The following is a 21,072-nucleotide window of genomic DNA, read 5'->3' on the forward strand; positions in this document are numbered from 1 at the left end:
GTGTTGGCTTAACAGTTAAGTTAAGCTAAGTTAAGTTAACTGCATCTGTTAATTCCAGAGAATGCTTTGTTTTGTTAACACTCGCCTCGCTTTATTTCAGGGAACATTCCAGCAGATGTGGATCTCCAAGCAGGAGTACGAGGAAAGTGGGAAGCAGTGTGTTGAGAGGAAGTGTCCATAGAATTTGGCAGACACATGCCATAGGAGGGCCAAAGGCTGGGTTGGGGGGAAGTAAAAATCCTTTTATCGCCACGGCATTCCACCGAATGGCCAGCAGGTGATCGGCCATGCTCGAACGTGCATGGTTCTTGGCGCAGACGCTTCCCGTACAAACCCCGGCGAATGTTGCAGCTCCGCCTCTTTGCAATGGTTCCAATGAACGTGGCGTTTGCACAAAATGTGACGCATAAACTGTCGGATGGGATGCTTTTGCTCTCGGGTGCTTCAGTATACCATGCAAATGGAGACAATCGTTGTACTGATCATGACATCTCATGCAAAGCCACGCACTGGGCAACTATCCTCATCAACAACCACCGTATGGCATTTTAGAATAGCGGAAGAGACTTTGTAGATAGATAGATAGATAGCTTTAATAATAAAAAGAATAGATGGAAAATGGCCCTTAAATGTTGGAGGTTGAGAACCGTCGAAAGGTAAAACAAAAAATATGGTGCCAAACGGTATCAGGAATACAGTATCCCCAAATGTTTGACGGGCTTACTGTGGTTTTAAGAATGGTGCCACAAAGTGCTATCTGTACTGTACTGTAGTGCATACTGCAAGCACCAATTAAATGTTGAATTAAACGTTCTTTAAGAAGCATTACCTGTCTTTCCTGACTTAGATACATACCTTAGACTTGGAGCATTCAACTGAAATCACAATCTCTGAGAGCTGCCCGGAGAATTACCATGAACAGCATCTTATGTTGGATTTGCGTGGGAGTGACGCACAGTCTGAAACTCCGAAATTTGTTTTGCGATTTCAATTGGAAAATACAACAGCACTATTCAATGTCGTGGTCATCCAATATGCCTCCGCCCATATTACTACATCATTATATGTACATGTACCAAGTCTGATTTAAATCCCTTCAGCTATTCTCAAGTATTACATTTTTACCTGATATGACCTCTGACCTTTGCCACCGACATCTAATCAGTTCATATTTGCATCAAAATATATATTGATACCAAGTTTGGTCAAAATCCCATCACTGGTTCACAAGTTAGTTCAGTCACAATTTGTAACCAATGAGACCTCTGACCTTTGACCTCTTGACCCCATAATCTAATCAGTTCATCTTTCCATCATTATACATTCTTGCACCAAGTCTCACGAAGACTCCTTCAGCTGTTTAAGTTATCGCGGTAACAAAAAAAGCTATCACGGACGGAAGTACAATTCGAAAACACAATTCCTTCAGCGACTTCGTCGGCAGAGGTATAAAATATTTAAACAAACCTAACCCATTAAAGCATGCAATGGGGCATTTTCAGAACATGGTTTACTTTCACAATGACTCTAGCAAGTGCCGCAAAGTAATTTCCCTGCAAAACGAGAACAGTTTATACTCTATGCAATCAAGGCTTTTTGAACGGGCTTCTTGGCTATGACCCAAATATCTCACTGGACTTGTGCCCCCATACATGGAAACCATCATATTGAGATGGGTCACACCTTTTCAACAAAGGAAAGTCTCCCGTTGAAATTATTTAATGAAAAAGTATTTTTTTAATGGCAAAATTTTATTATTAATTTTTTTTTTTTTAAAGTATTTTTTCAATGGTAGAATGTGGTGTTTGCGATAGGGTGGTGGCCTCAGGTGAGAATTAGACTGGCAGTACTTCCAGAGACTGCGGGTTCTAAGCTGGTCGAATGTAGCAATATTGAGAATTTGGATTCTACTTTAATCAGGAAGTTGGTCTCAAAAATCACCATTTTACCAGATTGTTGGTTTTCCCAACTGTGGCACCAACTTCCACATCCATTTCAATCCTATTCTTCCCTCCATGTCTTCAAGACTGTTCACCACCATCTCAGGTCGTCCCTAATCCAAATCCATGTCCTTTTCTACCCTCGTTAACCCTCTCACTCTCCCAAATTTCCAGTTTTCCCTCATGTGCAAGTTTATTTCTGTCTCCACCTCGTCCTTTCTTGCCCCCCATTCCTCTCCACACACATTGTTTGTCCAAGTCTCCCTCTATCTTGGCCTTCAACTAATTGGTATTTTCCCCTATCCTGTTTTTAGCTCACCTGGAACATAGTTCCCTGGAGCTTATGCGATGGTGCGTCGTCCGTCCGTAAACACTTGCAACTTCTTCTCTGAAACTGCTGATGGGAGTGTGACCAAACTTGGAACAAATTATATTTATTGTGTTATGACGAAAGTTTGTTCACGGCATTAACAAAAATAAATAAATAAATAAATCGGGGCTTAAGGGGGTTTACTGGGGTGAAAGTGGATCCAGGTTTGACCCCCTAAAATAGGAATTTGCTTTTTCCTCTGAAACTACACCCACTAATTCGATGAAACTTGACCACAACCTTCATCACCCGTGATATACCGAAGTTTGTTCACGGCATTAGAAAAATCGGGATCTGAGGGCGTCTACGGCGGGGGAGGGCTGAGGGTGTGGGGTGTTGCATCGGGATCTGGTGTGTTGGTGGGGTTGCCTCCCCGCCCCTACCCCCCTCAAAATAGGTATTTTTCTGTTTGTTTGTTTAAAATCTTATGATCACGTTAGTACGATTGTACATGCTGCCCTGTCTTCTAGCAACCATTGAAATATGTTTAAAATACCATGATACTGTTTAGAATACCTTTAGTCGGTGTGGTATACTGCTTTATTCTACCAGGTGAGCGCCCAGGGGTATTGCCCCTATTTTTGTCCGTTACGTCCTGATCCTTTCAGTGTACTAGCTCTACAGGAGCCTCAACTATGTATACCAAAAAAATAAAACCCCCAGCTCGCTCATTACTAACCTGCATGGCTGAAAGGGGTAATCTGGGTGTCCTGCCTGGTGTGATATCGTACGAGACCAGTACACGCAGTGGTTGACCCTTGCTGCCCCCAGAGTAACTTGTGATCGATAATGTTTCAGATTTCTTGTTTCATCATCAACAAAGCTCTCCACCTGCTCTCTTCCCCAAATAGGGTTTGGCGGATGACATGATGTTTGCATGTTTATTTTGGCTTCACAAAATATTTTACCATGTTGCAACTATTATGTACTTTGTCATAAGCTATAAAACTCAAGTACAAGACCAAAACACCGTGGGGATGCATCTCAATATAATTTTTATTATCCTGATGAACGCAACTCTGTTAAACATATGGTGGGCCCGAGCCTTCATTTTTAGAACATAGATCAATTGGTTACCTCGTTGGATTATGGTCAATACCAACCACAGGAAACAAGTTGGGATCAACCGCAATGCAACGGTTCATGCAAATCATGATCATACATTCAAAAGTATCAAAATAAGTTATACAAAACTTCTGTTTCTTCCACATACTTGGTTGGGAAGGAAATTGGGGCTTTTGGAGTGGGGGGGTTCAAAACCATACAAAGCTTGTTTTCAGTTCAAATGAAGAGCAAATTGAAGCACAAATCATGATGGCTCAATTAGACAGGACAGGTACTTGTAGGCCTGATGCACATGGGCCGACACCTCTGCACTGTCAATGAAGTTGTGCACGTGCAACAGGAGGTTCCTCAGTGAGCCGGACTGGAGCAGTTTCAAAGTTTTTTTTTGTTGAACTAATATTCATATTTCTTCCCCACCGGCATGTCTGGACATTACAGCGAAATGAAACCAAGATGGGTGGGCTAACGTCTCAGATGTGAAAAATGGCCACTTCCTTGGTAAACGCCAATTGCAAAGTATATAAATGCAGATGCATCGACCAAATGATAAATTCTCCACAGATCCTTTTTTCTTTTTGTTTTAGTAGGCTACTATATTAAAATGCGTACATCCCACATTCACGCGCTATCTACTGTCCCAATGCCCGAACGCTAACCTCCGATCTGATGTTCCGCTCTTCTACGAGCATCAATTTGTACAGTAGTTGTGACGATGGCTTCCATACATCTTCGTTAACACCAAAGCAATCCGTAATAAGGCGTTGAAAACCTCATTTGTGAGGATGTACACAATTCGACGCAGGTCCAATATTTCCCACAATGCATATGGCAGTGATGTCATCACAGTACCGATCAATCAGGAATGCTTCCTGTGTTAGCTTTGCCAACAGAGGAAAAGGTGGAAGCTTAGCTTGCTTTACCTTTGCTAACTGGTTGCTTCTCCCTCTCTGGGTGGAAATTTCTCAGCAAGCAAATTTGCTTTCTGTTTCTCCAATCGAAGCCGTTGAGCCTTTTTCCGAAGAGACTTTTCGATCCTCAATCTGCAGTGCAAGAAAAGGGTGGTGGAGGATTGTGCAGATAGCGGGAAGATATGCAATCAATACTACCATGTACAAGCGATCATGTCTTAAAGCAAATCAGTTTGCTTTATCTATACAAAAAGGTGGTGTCTGTCTGTCTGTCTGTCTGCCTCTCTTTCCATTTCCGATGTCTCCTCTCTCTCACCACTTCGTTCATCGTCACTCAACTTCATAGGCATAAGCAAGTCTTACAGTTCTACTTACGACAACTACGTTTATTCTATTTGGTCGAATCAAAAGTAGACTTTTCTCAAACTGTTCATCATGCCGGATTACGTCACGGTATTCCATACCGGTGAGCAGTGCTTCCCATTCTGGCGCCATTCCTTCACGGGATTGTTCTTGTTTTTCTGACCCTCCCCCACACCCCTACGCTTTCCTATCAAATCCAGGACTTTCCTCGACGGGTTTATCCGCTGGTTTTAAATCAAGAGCCGAATAGAGACCTTTTCTCTAATCAAATTATATATAAAAAAAGAAAATTGCTGGTGCACCAATTTCAACAAATAATCGAACACAGGGGCTCCTCACTTGTACGTCCAAAATGCGTTCCAAAAAAGTTGGACATAATGAAAAGACCGATAGTGGGGAAATTTCCCCCATAATAATTAGTGTAATTAAAGAGGATTGTGTTCCAGCACGTAATTCAAGCCCAGCAATCAAAAAATACTTATCAAAGACAAAACGAGGAAAAAATACAATAAATTAACCTTTGTCCGTGAAAAAGCCCACACACATTTTTATCGACTTGCCATATCTTTTAACTATTTTATCTTACTATAATTCACCAAATGTCCGTCCATCTGTCCATCCATTCGAAGGTACCGCAAAAACGGCTGAACCGATCGCAACGATATTTTGGGTGGGTAATCCTGGGATCTCCTGGAGTAAAATAGGCTATATTGATTTTCCAATTTCAGCTTTGGCCTCCCGCATAATGATATTTTCCCGGGTGCCGCACAAACGGCTGCACCGATCGGACTCGGTGACCTCGGACAAAGACCTTTTATAAGGACATTGGTTGAATCCTTGCTTGAGAGAATGCCAACCCCCTCACGCCATCACGGTCGTCTCTCCAACTCACAATCCCATGAGATATGCGGAAAGGACGACCCAAAACCAATTATCTTCTTTTTGATTCGTATATAAAGATCATTAAAAGTAAATAATGACCTCGGCCAAAGTTCAAACGACATGGGTTTAATCTCCACATGAGAGAATTCCACATAGCTATTTGGGTGGTGTATAAGCTAACAGATCGCTGTCTCCATCGATCTTGCCAAGGCCGTAACACCTATCGGCTCAAAATCCTTTTAACTGTTGACTTGGTAGTATTTACAATTAAATGAAGGAAACATTAACAATGTTGTTAAAAGTTGATTTTGTGATTAGTTTATGATTGGAGCTATGTTGTTTGGAATGAAAAAAAGAGATATCGAGTTCAAGTGAATGACGACATGCCGTGATGGTTTCTACTTTCTAAACGTGAACTTCGTGGATCGCCATATGCAGATTCGCCACGGACACACGATCGATGTTTCTATACGTGAACGTACCCGTTTGTTTGCGAACAGGTAAGTTTTTCATGGAAGTCCTTCACAAACTTTCTGTCCATGTCTGATGTGCAACTGAAGGTGCTACAGGAATGTGGAATTTATTGGTTTCATGCTTTAGCATTCGCCGTATCTGCATTACCTGTTTGCTTCTGGCCTCCCACCCGTGCGTAGTCACACCGTGCCGTCTGCACAGCCCTCGTCAGCGTTCTTTAAAATAGTTTGAACAGTCGTTCATGGTTGGCCGTTCACCATTCTTATTTCATTTCACCATGTCTAATGTGACATCCAGAGTTAAACTACTATGTTGCTGCAGATGTGCAGGTTCACCCTTTTTGTTACCACTTGTTCAATGATTACTGCGGTAACATGCGCAAAGATAAACATATATCACTGTAAAGTACGCGGCGGTGTTATGTCCAACAATGCACAGCGTGAGATAGAGTCTGAGAGGGAGAGGACGCCATGCAATTTCGGATGGAACGCTGAGAAGCTGGCCTGCAAAGCATTGTGGGGTGGGATGCCTGGTAACTGGTCTTCCGTCTAGTGCGGGGAATTGTTGGATGCATTATGAAAATGTTCCTAAGTAACTTATGGATTTATATGTGAAACGACGGAAAGACTTATAGCGGGGACCCCGTGAATATGTAAAAATCAAATTACACACACCATTGATCAAATAAACATTTGATTCAGCAGTTACTAATTTCACTAAAATCACCAAGTACATCTGGAGGTCGGCAGACCAAGACAATGAAAAGAGAATGGCGGTATAAAAGGATTTTCATACCTGATAAAGGGTTGGACAAACTGTGGAATAAAGAAGCGCTTCTTTCTGTACCTTTTGTTAAGGTACCATGGAATGGGATATTCACGATATTTATACCTAGGAGGAGGAGAGAAAGGTTGATAATCTCCAAAACATAATAGCGATTTTGAAAATGAACCAATCAAAGAGTTCATACAACACAAATTTCCCATATAGTCATTCATGTATTCTCTCATGATTCATGGACCCTGTAGATTCTCACATCCCACAAGTGAAGATAAAAACAAACAAGAAAACAAGACGTCATCATGCAGAGCATGATACCTGCAAAATCCACCCCCCACCCCACCCCGAAAAAAGGTTGCCATTAATCCAGCAAATTGTCCATTTCATCAAGATCAAAATTGACGATCTTGATCAAACATCGGGTCAATAGGATGAAAAGTGACGATTTTCAGATGAAAATTTATGATTTTGGAAGTTTGACCTTGAGTTGACCTTTGACCTTTTGACCTCAAATAGTGGGTTTTCCAATTTAGTGACTCAATATACAAATGCTGTTCAATTTTCAAGGCAATCGGATTGAAAATGGCGATTTTAGAAATTTGACCTCCAGGTGACCTTTGTCTTCTAAATCAATAGGCTTCTCATTTGTGATGACCTCTACAACTTGGTGAAGTTTCATGACGATCGGTTTAGCATTGTGACCTGTATGCCGGTGACAAATAAACAAACAGACAGAATAACAAACCGACTAATATACTTGAAAAATCTTCGATTTTGCAAGTAATAAAAAACAAGGTCACTCTTTGACGTCGACTGATATGCCTCCACCCACTTTTTTACATCATTATACATACTTCTACCATTTGATCGGAATCCATTCAGCTGTTCCCGAGTATCACATTTTTACCTGACATAACCTCTGACCTATTGATGCCATAATCCAATCGGTTCATCTTTGCATCATTATATATATTTATACCAAGTTTGGTCAAAATCCCTTCACTGGTTTACAAGTTCGCGCAGTAACAGAATTTTTTTTACCAAACATGAACTTTGACCTCTTAATGCAAAAATGTAATCAGTTCATGTTTACATCACTATACATATTTGTACCAAATTTGATTTAAATCCCTTCAGCTGTCCTCAAGTTATCACATTTTTACCTGACATGACCTCTGACCTCCGATGCCAAAATCTAATGAGTTAATCTTTGCATCGTTATACATACTTGTACCAAGTTTGACTTGGATCCCTTCAGGCGTTCATGTTAATCGTGGTAACAAAAACCTATCATGGACAGACGGACAGCCGGACCGACGACCCAAAAACATATCCCCGGCAACTTCGTCAGCGGAGGCATAAACTTGCGAGGATATGGGTTGATGTAGTTGACCACGCTGTACCTTGCGCCATGAGGTATATTATTTGTGAAAGACCAACGTGGAGCCTTGTGAGTGCTTATCCTGGCATTTCAAGCAGAGTTTGTACTCGAGCAGAAATGTCAAGCAATCACTGTGTAACCATGTTGGTTTTAAAGGCAACATTTGGTGTGTGTCCGTTTAGTTTCAGTGAGTCCGCATTTTAAAAGTGAGTCAGGAGACCTTTTACAATATTACACACCAACTGGCCTCCACAGTTAAACAAAATTGCCTGTCACCGTAACATTTTTTTTTTTTTACATCCGGTTTAACCTCGACTTTACTTTGTACCTTCAATATATAGTTCATAGTAAGGGAAACATATGAAAATCTGTTAACTAAATTGTTACCAAAAAATTTCTTCACCAATATGTTTGTAAAGGTGTGTAATAACATGTGTTAAAATGTTGAAGGTCAACTCCCGTGGGAAACCCAGAAAAAAAGCTGTTGAATTCGGGTACCGAAAAATTATTTTCGAGAATTTTTATTTTTTTTAATCGGCCCTTAAGTAACTTATGAGGGGTCAAATAAGGGTTTTTCATGATTCTGAGTTGATTGTTAACATTTATATTTCACCACAGACACTCCTTTGTGGAAAAATAATTTCTAAATATATCTCATTTTCTACTTTGCAGGACATGGAGTCTAGCAATATGGATGAAGACGTTACTCCACCTGTGCTCAATTGCTTCATCTGTGCACGCTCGGATACACCAGCTGAAAGGCTCATACAGGCAACTCCAAAGGGATACTCAACTTTATTGAAACAAGCAGAAACTGTCGAAAATGTTACTGTTGTGGAACATATGAAGGAGGCTCAAAAGGAAGGAAAACTGAGGTACCACCAGAAGTGTAAAAATGATCTGTACAACAACTTTGTTGCAACCACCAAGAAGTCAGCTCAAGCATCAAAGGCAGAGAAAGAGTCATCAAAGTTGAAGAGAAGACGCACTACTTGTGAGTTCAGTTCATCAACTGGCTGCAGTTCTCGAAGATCACAGTCAGTTGACCTCCTGTATAAGGATGTATGCATTCTTTGCAACCAACCAGCCCAGCTCTACAAAAATAATCCAGCACAAGCTAGAAAGAAATACAGAGTGCCAGATAATTTGACTGCAGATACACTGAAGGCAAGCTTGCTGAAGACAGCACGGAGTCGCGGGGATGACTGGGGCACTGAAGTCACTGGACGCCTGGAAGGGATCAACGACTTGGTAGCAGAAGAAACACTGTACCATTTGCGATGCAAACTTATGTTTGCGAGAGGTGACAGTTTGTCCAAGACTGATGAGGAAGGAAAAAGGAAGAGAGGACAGAGGAGTATTGATGAGGAGCGAGAGGCAGTTTTTATTGAATTCTGCGAATGGTTAGACTCAGAATTAGAGCATGGGGTAATGAACATGGACCAAGTCCATGAAAAGCTGCAGGAGTTTGATCAGTCACCAGAGAAGAGCCTTTCTTATTCAAAGCATTGGCTAAAGATAAAACTTCTAGAGAAATACGAAGACACCTTGTATTTCACAACACACGAAAGAAGGGCAGATGTACTCTGTCTCAAAGATGGCACCGACAATATTCTGCGAGAGCATCATGCTAATCTTGACCATGGAGATGAGAAGACTCAGATCATAAAGACGGCACTCAAGTTCATATCCAATGATATTGCCTTGATTGATTTAGGTCCAAAGTCATACCCCACCACACACAGTATGACTGACATCGATAGTCAGCTGACACTTGTTCCTGCAAGCCTTCAGATGTTCTTGAGACCGATTGTCAAGACAGACGAAAGACTTGCCGTTTGGGGGCAGAATTTTATTAAGGCCTGTCGACCTCGGTCTGGAGTATTGCCACACCAAATGGGGCTTGCCATACAACTTGATCATAGATTTGGGTCAAAATGGATGCTCAACAAGTTCCACCGGCTGGGATACACTGAGTCTTACACGGAGACACAAAACTACAAATACTGCTTCCTTAATAGTAGGAGTGGAGATGATGTTCCAGATACTTCTGGCACTCTTGACACCATTGTGGAGGAAACCGATGAACAGATCAATGATGAGGTTGCGGTTGATGCTGCGCTTGAGGATCAATCAGTGATGACAGCCAAAGTGCCAGCCAGTGAAAGTGAATTGTCAAGTAATGATCAGGTGGTCTTTATGGAGGTTGGGGAAACAAACAATGCAGTCACTCAGTTTGTTGGAGACAATATAGATTTTTTTTATTTATTTATTTTTGTATACAAGATCGAGGCTCGTGAAAGAGCTAACATTAATCACACAAAAAGACAAACCGACACACAAAACACAAAAAACAAGGGGAGCGGCAGACAAGATGGGGAGAGGGGGGGAAGGACACAAAAGAGAGGGGGAAGAGGGGGAAGGACACAAACACAACATTTGAGAGCAGGGACATCGGGAGGACTTGGGGGGAGGTGGGAGAGGATTAAAACATATGAACACTGCAAGGACTCTGGGGTGAATTACCGGGGGTAGAAAAGATCAAGGTTTTCGATGGGGGAAGATAAGAGATGGTGGTGAACAGCTGTTTTAAAGACCTGGAGGGAGGAGTGGGATTGAAGGGAGTGGGGGAGTTTGTTCCAGAGGCGGGAGAAAAGGGGAATGAAAGAGTGAAGGTGAGCAGAGAGCCTAGACTTTGGCAGTTTAACCATAAGAGGGTTGCAGGCAGATCTTGTGCGACCTGAAGGAATATTGGGGGGGACAGAGCACAGAGAGCTGGGGGAGCAAGGCCGGAGAGGAGTCGGTAGAAGACAGAAAGACCACCAACCTGCCTGCGGTGAGTGAGTGAAAGGCCCTCGGTGGTGACTACATCGCAGGAGATTCCAATGATTCTGAAAGCTTTGGCCTCAACAGCGTGAAGCCGAGCAAGGTGTGAGGCAGGAACACCAGCCCAGAGGGGGGAACAGTATTCCATTGAGCTGCGGATGAAAGCCTTGTATGTGGTGAGGAGCTCAGGTGTGCCAAGGAAGGACTTCGCACGACGGAGGATGCCCAGTCGGCGACTGGCTTTGGAGGCCAGCTTGGAAATGTGGTTTTCCCAAGAAAGATCATGGCAGATAGTGAGACCCAAAAGCTTGAGCGACAGAACTTCTTGGAGAGGATTGTTGAGAAAGTAGATGGGAGGGTTGTCCAGTCGGTCCTTTCGGAGAGACATTGTAAGAGTGTGAGATTTGTCAGGATTGAAAGACATGTTCCACTTGTTTGACCAGTCTGTGATTTTGTCCAGGTCTGCAGAGAGTGAGGAGGCTGCATGCAGACTGCCGATCTGAGGGATGAGGAATGGAGCGACAGAGAGTAGAGTCGTCAGCAAAGAGATAGAGAGGATTTTCAAGAGAGTCAGAGAGATCATTGATGAAGACCAGAAAAAGCACAGGGCCCAGAACACTACCTTGGGGAACTCCAGCCTGAACAGGAAGAGGAGATGAGAGAAACCCATTCAGGGCCACACGTTGACTATGACCAGAGAGGAAGTCCGCCAGCCATGCGTGGAGATTTCCATGGATACCAAAGGAGGAGAGTTTGGTGAGCAGAGCAGGGTGCCAGACCGTATCGAAGGCACGTGAAATGTCAAGGGAGACAGCTCTAATTTCCTGTTTGGCGTTGAGGACCTCCATCCATTGTTAAATTTGTCTCTTAAGATTTAAATCTTAAGATTTAAGTTAAGATTTAAACATTGTCTCTATTCACGGAAACACTCCCTTTCACTCAATGGGTTGGATCGAAGTCACCTCTCCGGCACCACCTTTGGCAGATCCACAGACAACAGCAGCTTTCCCCCGGGTGAAGTTGAAGGCACTCGACAAAGCTAAGATCCTGAGAGGAACTGAAGTAAAGATTATTCCATTTACGAACAGGAAACAGATAGGAACGAACGCGATCATGTTTCTCCCCCTCGCTGAGCTTTCCTCCTCCCTGGCTCATGATCAGCCACTCCTCACTCCAGGTGACACACTCTGGGCAGCGGGGTGGGTGATCAAAGCCAACGATCCTGAGTTCCCACACTCAAACTGGAATGGCTGGATGAAGAGAATCCATGCTAATGATGCAAAGCAGAGCACACAGATCGAGTTCCTCCCAGTTATTGAAGGAGACCCTAATGACCTCAACACCATCTTCACCACTCTGAAAGAGTGCATACGGCGCGCTGGGGTCGCTATAGTGACCTTTGATCTTCCGATTTGGCTGAAGGCTGTGAATATAATAAAGCAGGCAAATCTACCCGTCATTCCAAGGTTGGGTGGTTTTCACCTGCTGAAGTCTTATCTTGGATCAATGGGTAACATCATGGAAGATTCTGGACTACTAGATGTGATCCAGTTGATCTATCCTGGAAGTACGACAGCCAAACTTCTGTCCTACCTGCAGACCCGGGACTGGATCCTTCTACAGAGCATGTCTCTGAACCCCAGTGACTATGGATGGACAATAGGTGTGCATGGGTATGAGCCAGTTCCAACACTGGACCCCACGGCTCCTGAGGAGCTATTGCAGTTCACGAGCTGTAATTGTCATGGAGATTGCAGCAACCGGCGATGCAGCTGCAAGAAGAATGGGGTCACGTGCATCTCGGCCTGTGGAGTCTGTAATGGCATTACATGCAGAAACTGTAGTCATGATGTTGTTGAGTCTGAAGAAGACATAGACAATGACTGTTGAAACTTCTGACATTGTGAATGAGAAATAACTCTTGAGTATTATATATGTATGTGAAATAAAAGCTACTTTGTGTGTAAATGTAAAAGTGAAAATATAAATGTTAACAATCAACTCAGAATCATGAAAAACCCTTATTTGACCCCTCATAAGTTACTTAAGGGCCGATTAAAAAAATAAAAATTCTCGAAAACAATTTTTCGGTACCCGAATTCAACAGCTTTTTTTCTGGGTTTCCCACGGGAGTTGAACTTCAACATTTTAACACATGTTATTACACACCTTTACAAACATATTGGTGAAGAAATTTTTTGGTAACAATTTAGTTAACAGATTTGTGAAATATCTCATAAAATGCCCTTACTATCATGTCAAAGTTGTCCGTGCCCTGTGGGCTGGCCTAGAGGTATGCACAATCTCCTCTAAGCTGTCTAGCCTAGGTTTGAATCCCGACCGAGCTATAAACTGGTGTTTCACAGGCAGGGCGATTCATCACTGTGTACCGTCCCTTCCGTGGACGTTGCACTGCTCCTGTCTGCCAGCGTGAGTTGGTGGACGTTAAAAATCCCACAGTGTCTTTCACGAAGAGTAGGTGAGCTATCACCGGCACCCTGGCCAAAATTACAAATTCCTTCCTCAACCAGCATGGGGCACTGCATCGGTGGCACATCCGCGCTCCCAGCAATGATGCAAACCAGCAGCCACAGGAGGAACACGGCAGGATGAATGATGACGCCCTTTACAAAGTGTGTTAACCCGCACCATCCGTCGTATGAAGTACGCTACCAGGTCACGGGTATGGGGTTTAACCAAGTCGTCCTATTTGCCTTAGGCATGGTTCTTAACCACAACACATTTGTCTAATTTTACCACAAGTTGATTTTTTTTAAATTACGTCAAACACGCCACTTTATGCAACATTGGAATTTAACATTAGGAATGTCTAAAGAAGCCTCTGCGACAAAAAAAGAAAGAAATAACCACTGCCCTCAGGGATATTCCATTAATTCCCCAGGGGCCACAGCCGTTCCCAAAGCATTGCGTGTGTCGGTGAGTGAGTGGGTGGCCACCGGTTCTCAGATCTACTGCAATCTAGAAACTTTAGCAAGGCTGTTCAATGTGGAATGATCCGTCTTGTTATTGATGCGCATGCAGTTCTCAAACAGCTCAGCTTATACACGCGTTTAAATCCGGTGAACCACATACTCTTCCTTCCGCCAAAAGCAAAAGTAGCCAAATCAGACCTCTGCCGACTTTGGGGGATGGAACCTCCTTACCCTGCCCCTCTCACTCCCCCCCCCCCCCCACCCTCCCCCAGGGAGCCTCCGACTGGAGCGATCCTGCAGACCATGGAGTAGAAAAGCCCTGCAGACCATGGAGTAGAAAAGCTGTATCGGATTTGAGAGCAATTAGTTGGTAAATAATGGACGAGTAGGGACCTGAAGCTCGGGGGGGGGGGTAACCTGACGTGGGAGCCCCCATGATTCAATATCGTAAAATCGAAACCATAGCGATTGCTACTCTCTTGTAACCCACAGGCTACAAGGGCTACTTTCTTGTTGACCTGTTGAGTGCAAAATTGAATCACTTCATCTTTGTACCAAAATAAATACTTCTACAAAGTTTGGTCAAAGTCCCTTCAGCGATTCACAAGTCATGGCGGTAACAAAATCACGACAGACAAACGACACAAAAACATAATGCCTCCGACGCCGATGACTGGATCGGCATAAAAACGTCCTCTACGACTACCCCCTGGATTTTGCTACCGCAGACCTTCTTCTCTTTGACCTTCCAGAATGTTCTTTCTCCATGCACTCAGCACTGATTATATAATTGACGATTTGCTTTTATTGATTCTTCACAATCTCTCATTCTGCGGCAGCCAAAGTTTCGCCACCTGTCACAAAGTGCACAAATTACTGTTTTCAAGTGTAGGCCGTGCAAGCGAGGGCTATATTTGTGAAGTTTTAAGTAAAACGACCACCCTCTGCCAAACGCTCTGGGCTCACCAGTGGGATATGCCGAAGACGTTGACCCGAAGTTCCGCAGGGCGGCCGTATTCTCGGCCAGTTTGTAACAATCGCAGTGCTTTAGTTCGCTCCTCCACGACCTGGTCTATTCCATCCATGGACGTCTTCACCTGTTCCCGTGGCATTCATTTTAAATTAATGAACAAGTCAATTTTTAAAAATCCATTGTGTGGTGCAATGTGACAGACAAATGCTACTGATGCAATATCTGAGCATTAAAAAAATAAATAGCACCGGGGTCCTGAAACTCACCTGGATCAAGAGCAACAGTCACTCAAACCCCCCACAAATCCCCTCAGACCCTGATATTTTAATGCCGTGAACAAGCTTTGGTACATCATGGGCGACGAAGGTTGTGATCAAGTTGCATTGAAATTGTGTGGCAAATAGAGAAATAGAGAAGAGAGCAAATACCTATTTTGGGGGTGGTCAAATCTCCTCCCCCCCCCCCCTCCTCCCGCCATGGACCCCCTTAATGAGTACAGATTTTGATGCAGTCAATACCCATCATTAGGTATCGGATATGCAGCTTGTGGCCAAGTTTAATCAAAATCATGTGTGTAGTTTAGAAGAGACCAAATACCTATTTTTTTTTGGGGGGGGGGGGGGGGGGTGGGTGGGGGTAAACCTCCCTCCTTCTCCCCACCCCGTAAACCCCGTCAATAAGCGCAGATTTAGACGCGGTCAATACACCTTCATTACACATCAGATATGCAGCTTGTGGCCAGGTTTCATCAAAATCGTGTGTTTAGTTCAATTGATGATGACTGAAGTGTTTACAGACTCACTGACTCCCTCACTGACTCACTCACACACTCTCACTGACTTGCCTACGGACGCTGCTTGATCGCATAAGCTCTCCAGACTAAAGTCCAGTCGAGCTAAAAATCGAGTATTTATACCAAGCCTTTAAAAAGACCAGTTAAAGTCAGACCAGTTAAAGTCGCACCTTCTCAAGTCGCTCTGAACTAGTCATCGGAAGTTTTTGCCGCTTCGCCTCTTGTTGCAACGTCAGAAGCATATTCCGTTCCTTCAGCAAGATGTACCTGCGTGGGCACGGATAACAGTCAGCTAACAGAGTCATTGGTCAAAATATTGAAAAAAGCCAACCGAGCAGGTTTTTGTGTACAATGCTCGGGCAATGATAGGAGAAATGAATGAATGAATGATCGTTTTGAGGCCATTTTCCCCGCTAGAGCGGGGGTTAGCCTTGCGGGCCCCATGACAATCATGGTTCCCTGTTTGAGGCAATGTTTTTATGGCCGGATGCCCTTCCTGACGCCAACCCTTGGTCGCCTCTTACGATGCGCAGGGATACAGTGTACCTATTCTAAACTGGGGTACACACCGGGATCATTCATCCCAGCAAGCTGGTACTCAATTTGCCGACCTCGGAAGGATGACAGGCTGAGTCAACCCCCCTGGCGTGAATTCAGCAATCGACCGGGATTCGAACCCAGGATTCTAGGATCCCAAGCCGGCACCCTAACCGCTAAGCCAACACCAGGACTATGATAGGAGATACCAACTAATTTATATGTAGATTTCAGGGACAGTTACAAGCAACAGACAATTTGATACCGTATATGGGGTTATGAAACAGAGCTGCAGCATCATCAAGTATGTGCTGAGATAATACATATGACCAGGAAACGTATGGCGTGCTGTGCCTTCAAGGAAGAAGAAGAAGATCGATGTGCAACAGAAGCAATATATTATTCAGGAATTCCAGTGTTAATGGTCATGGTCTATTGAATAGACCATTCCAAGGGACTCTCGTGCTAAGGTGTTTCGTGTGAAAGGTCCTTGAGTGGGATAGGAAACCTTCAAACACTCACCAGAGCTTGTGAAGATCCTCGCTGCTTTTCTGACGAAGCAGTTCCACGGACCACGAGTCTCCTTGATGAATCGACGAGACAGCAAAAGTAATGATCAAGAAAGATAGCTTAGTTAAATCCAGTTATCCATAAATTTAACTCAAACGAGCATAATTTGCATGGCCCGTTGACCTTGTATGGCCTTAAAAGAGCCCGAATAGATCTCAGACGAGCTTTTGCATCCGCATGGGCCGGCCCTTTCCCTCTTGTCTCTTCTCTCTCTTTCTAACCCTGTCTTGGCCCCGACTTCGTGAAGATGGGGGTACGCCATCCTGGATGTGGGGGAATTCTGGGTTGCGCCTGCGAGATCGATCGGCCATCTCCGTGCTGAGGGCTTGTTCAAGAGAACTGTCTGGGTATATACAACAACCAACAACCACCTCATCTCCCAACTCAACCATATTACTTGCAGCTCACCGTGCTTCCTCTATTTTCCTGTTCATTCATTCATTCATTAATTCCCTTGCTTGTCTCAAAATGTGGGTCCCTCGTCTTGTTTTGTTCCCGTCACCTCGTCTCCACGAGCCTCTGCCTTACATAGAGTCGTCTTTCGATGGTGTCCAGAAGCTAAACTTTTCAAACACCCCGAGTCCACCGGATCCAATTTCCCCCAATAAAATATTCCCAAAATATTCTGGGAATATTCCCAAAACGATTCTGGGAATATTCCCAAAAAGATTCTGGGAATATTCCCAAAAGGATTCTGGGAATACAGTATTCCCAAAAAGATTCTGGGAATACAGTATTCCCAAAAAGATTCTGGGAATACAGTATTCCCAAAAAGATTCTGGGAATATTCCCAAAAAGATTCTGGGAATATTCCAAAAAAGATTCTGGGAATATTCCAAAAAAGATTCTGGGAATACAGTATTCCCAAAAAGATTCTGGGAATACAGTATTCACCAAAAGATTCTGGGAATACAGTATTCCCAAAAAGATTCTGGGAATACAGTATTCCCAAAAAGATTCTGGGAATACAGTATTCCCAAAAAGATTCTGGGAATACAGTATTCCCAAAAAGATTCTGGGAATACAGTATTCCCAAAAAGATTCTGGGAATACAGTATTCCCAAAGAGATTCTGGGAATACAGTATTCCCAAAGAGATTCTGGGAATACAGTATTCCCAAAAAGATTCTGGGAATATTCCCAAAATATTCTGTGGCCAAAGTCACTCATTTTTGCCCCCGAACATCCCTCCTACCCACAACTTATTCAAACCTACACTCACCCAATTTGTACCCATAACTAAGAGCCGGCGAAGCCGGTGTTGTCAATAAACGCGTACGTATTATGTCGAAAACCAGATTATGCTGTATCCCTTGGCTTGAGAATTCCGAAGCGCAATGGAGGCCGCCATCTTGCGGATGCGGAAGTATGCATAACAAATTGAAAAACGTTCAATAGGAGTTTCTTTCACCCGTCTTTGTTTGATTCACAATCTTATGCACCTCCAATTTATAATTAAAATACTTTAAGACCAACCTCGGCCCGCACGGGCCTGGTTATCTTCAACGAAAAGCGTCACCAAACACCGGAACCAATGAGATTCGAGCATTTGAAAAAATATTTCTAAAACCAAATCACGCAATGGAGGCCGCCATCGACCGGATGCGGAAGTTTGCATAAAACAATTGCGAAAAAGTTCAATCGGAGTTTGTTTCACCCGTCTTTGTTTGATTCACAATCTAATGCACCTCTAATTTGTAATTAAAATACGTTAAGACCAACCTCGTTATCTTCAACGAAAATCGTCACCAAACACCGGAACCAATGAGATTCGAGCATTTAAAAAATATTTCTAAAAAGCTTATTACGCGTTTCGGACGCTGAAAACGGCGTCAAATATTCTAAAATTGACGAAGAATTATTTTTTAGAAATCTCACGGCCGTAGGGCATAGTTTTTCACGGCCGGAAATATCCGAAGTTGAGACGGAATTCACCGAATTAATCAAGAAGTAAATTTTATCAATTTTAATCTCATCCAGAATGCAAATGGTACCTACTACACCTACTAGAACTACACCGACGACGGTACCTACTACACCTACCTACTACAAACTACCTAACCTACTGATGCCATAGTGATGGGTAAAATAGTGGCAAGAGGCTTTGGCTTCGCCGGCTCATTGCGGCTTTGCAGTCGGGTACTAGTAGCCGGCGAAGCCGGTGTTGTCAATAAACGCGTACGTATTATGTCGAAAACCAGATTATGCCTTGGCTTGAGAATTCTGAAGCTGAATGGAGGCCGCCATCTTGCGGATGCGGAAGTATGCATAACAAATTGAAAAACGTTCACTAGGAGTTTCTTTCACCTGTCTTTGTTTGATTCACAATCTTATGCACCTCTAATTTATTATTAAAATACTTTAAGACCAACCTCGGCCCGCACAGGCCTGGTTATCTTCAACGAAAAGCGTCACCAAACACCGGAACCAATGAGATTCGAGCATTTGAAAAAATATTTCTAAAACCAAATCACGCAATGGAGGCCGCCATCTTCTGGATGCGGAAGTTTGCATAAAACAATTGCGAAAAAGTTAAATATGAGTTTGTTTCACCCGTCTTTCTTTGATTCACAATCTAATGCACCTCCAATTTGTAATTAAAATACGTTAAGACCAACGTCGTTATCTTCAACGAAAATCGTCACCAAACACCGGAACCAATGAGATTCGAGCATTTGAAAAATATATTTTTAAAGCTTATTACGCGTTTCGGAGGGTGAAAACGGCGTCAAATATTCTAAAATTGACGGAATTATTTTTTAGAAATCTCGCGGCCGTATGGGATAGTTTTTCACGGCCAGAAATACGGTATAAGCGGTTTACATAAAGAAAGAAAGCTCGGTTTGATTAACGACAGTCACACATTGCCGTTGAAACGGCGCTATCGTCTGATCTGTCGGCACTGATCTTACTGCAAGCTAACTTCTTCTGGTGGAGGAAGCCGCAGTGCCCGGAGAGAACCAGCCCTGACAGCGACTGAAGTTAGAAGACTACACACATACTGTGAAAACGTATGTTAAGCCCAGTTAAAATTTCTTAAAATAGGCCTTAAGCTAGCACATCGTATAGTTACTTCCTTAAGCTTCTTGCGACATTTATTGTATGCAGGTATTGGGGAGGACTGTCTGCTCTTCTCTTTTACCAAGTCTTACCAGGTACGGTACCTACTACACCTACCTACTACCAAACCTATTGATGCCATCGTGATGGGTAAAATAGTGGCAAGAGGCTTTGGCTTCGTCGGCTCATTGCGGCTTTGCAGTCGGGTACTAGTACTAATAGTAACACATATGCCGATAGGGAAATTGATGAAAACTACGAGGTCGTGAAAGAATGACGCAATCATTGGTCGTACTGTACCTGACTTAACGGTGTCTTTGCCAACGTTTTGTGGATCATCGAAAAACTCTTCAAGCCCGAGACGTGAAACCGACGTGTGCAGAGGGAACCGTTGAGAGTCCCATGGAGACCTGGTGAGAGGAAATCACACATCAGTGCCTAGATGAACGACCTTGCAGCAAGACGTGAAACGGTTCGAGAAAGAATAATCTCGGAGAAAACAAAATGTCTTACCGTTTTCGCGAGGCCTGTAACCAGACTCTTGTGAGTCCGCGTTGCACCGCTAACGCAGAAGGCAAATGGCTGACAGAAAGCGAAGCAACCATCCGCGTCAATCGCACAACATCACCTGCTATGGGAGCAGCCATGTTTGGATTACCGGAGGTCCGGAAAGCTCGTCGTAAGGTAACGCGAGATCTTAGGGTAACGCGAGATCTCAGGGCAACGCGAGATCTCAGGGCAACGCGAGATCTCAAAATAACGCGAGATCTGAGAATAAGGAAGAAAATAATATTTCCAACCAAATATTAGCAGAATATTGTAATATTATTATAAAATGAAAATGCCGCATTTCTATAAATTTGCAGATGACATAAAGCTTGGAAGTAAAGTAATAGCATAGAGAACGGAGAGGGAGGATAGGGGCAGAATGATGATGGCATTTGGGAAAGCCAAAATACTTTCAATTAAATGTCCCCGAACATCACTTTCAAAATTTCAAAATAAAATGTCAAGCTCTAAATACTTTAATCGTCTAAATACTTTAAAGGGGTTTATCTTGTGATAAATTATAAATAAAAGGAGAAAGTATTTAGGAATTTAATGAGGCTCTATTTAGAATATCTTGGACAGTTTTGGTTACCACATCTGAGGAAGCGGAAGGTGACGTCTGCCATGGAGAGGGTTCAGCATAGAGTTGCTAGATTGATTCCATGTCTA

General features: G+C 43.3%; 2 protein-coding genes across 2 annotated transcripts in view; one reads left to right on the top strand and one right to left on the bottom strand.

Moving 5' to 3' along the window:
* Nucleotides 1-817, top strand: part of LOC137424564 (actin-like protein 6B) — a 53,825-nt gene extending 53,008 nt beyond the window's left edge. The window contains exon 14 of the mRNA XM_068112150.2: nucleotides 101-817. Coding sequence (XP_067968251.1) covers nucleotides 101-181 — 81 coding nt within the window. The 3' untranslated portion in view covers nucleotides 182-817. The remainder of the gene's footprint in view (nucleotides 1-100) is intronic.
* Nucleotides 818-3,288: 2,471 nt separating this feature from the next.
* On the bottom strand, nucleotides 3,289-21,029 carry MRPL47 (mitochondrial ribosomal protein L47). Its single transcript, XM_068112151.2, has 7 exons — nucleotides 20,368-21,029; nucleotides 20,155-20,264; nucleotides 16,748-16,808; nucleotides 15,859-15,955; nucleotides 14,889-15,019; nucleotides 6,798-6,893; nucleotides 3,289-4,415 (listed from the first exon to the last, which is right to left on the bottom strand). The coding sequence occupies exons 1-7, from the start codon at nucleotides 20,499-20,501 to the stop codon at nucleotides 4,301-4,303; spliced, it is 744 nt and encodes a 247-aa protein (XP_067968252.2). The 5' UTR covers nucleotides 20,502-21,029; the 3' UTR covers nucleotides 3,289-4,300.
* Nucleotides 21,030-21,072: the final 43 nt, after the last annotated feature.

Source organism: Myxine glutinosa, chromosome 4 (genome assembly GCF_964187855.1).
Source record: "Myxine glutinosa chromosome 4, kmMyxGlut1.1, whole genome shotgun sequence".
Taxonomy (NCBI): Eukaryota; Metazoa; Chordata; class Myxini; order Myxiniformes; family Myxinidae; genus Myxine; species Myxine glutinosa.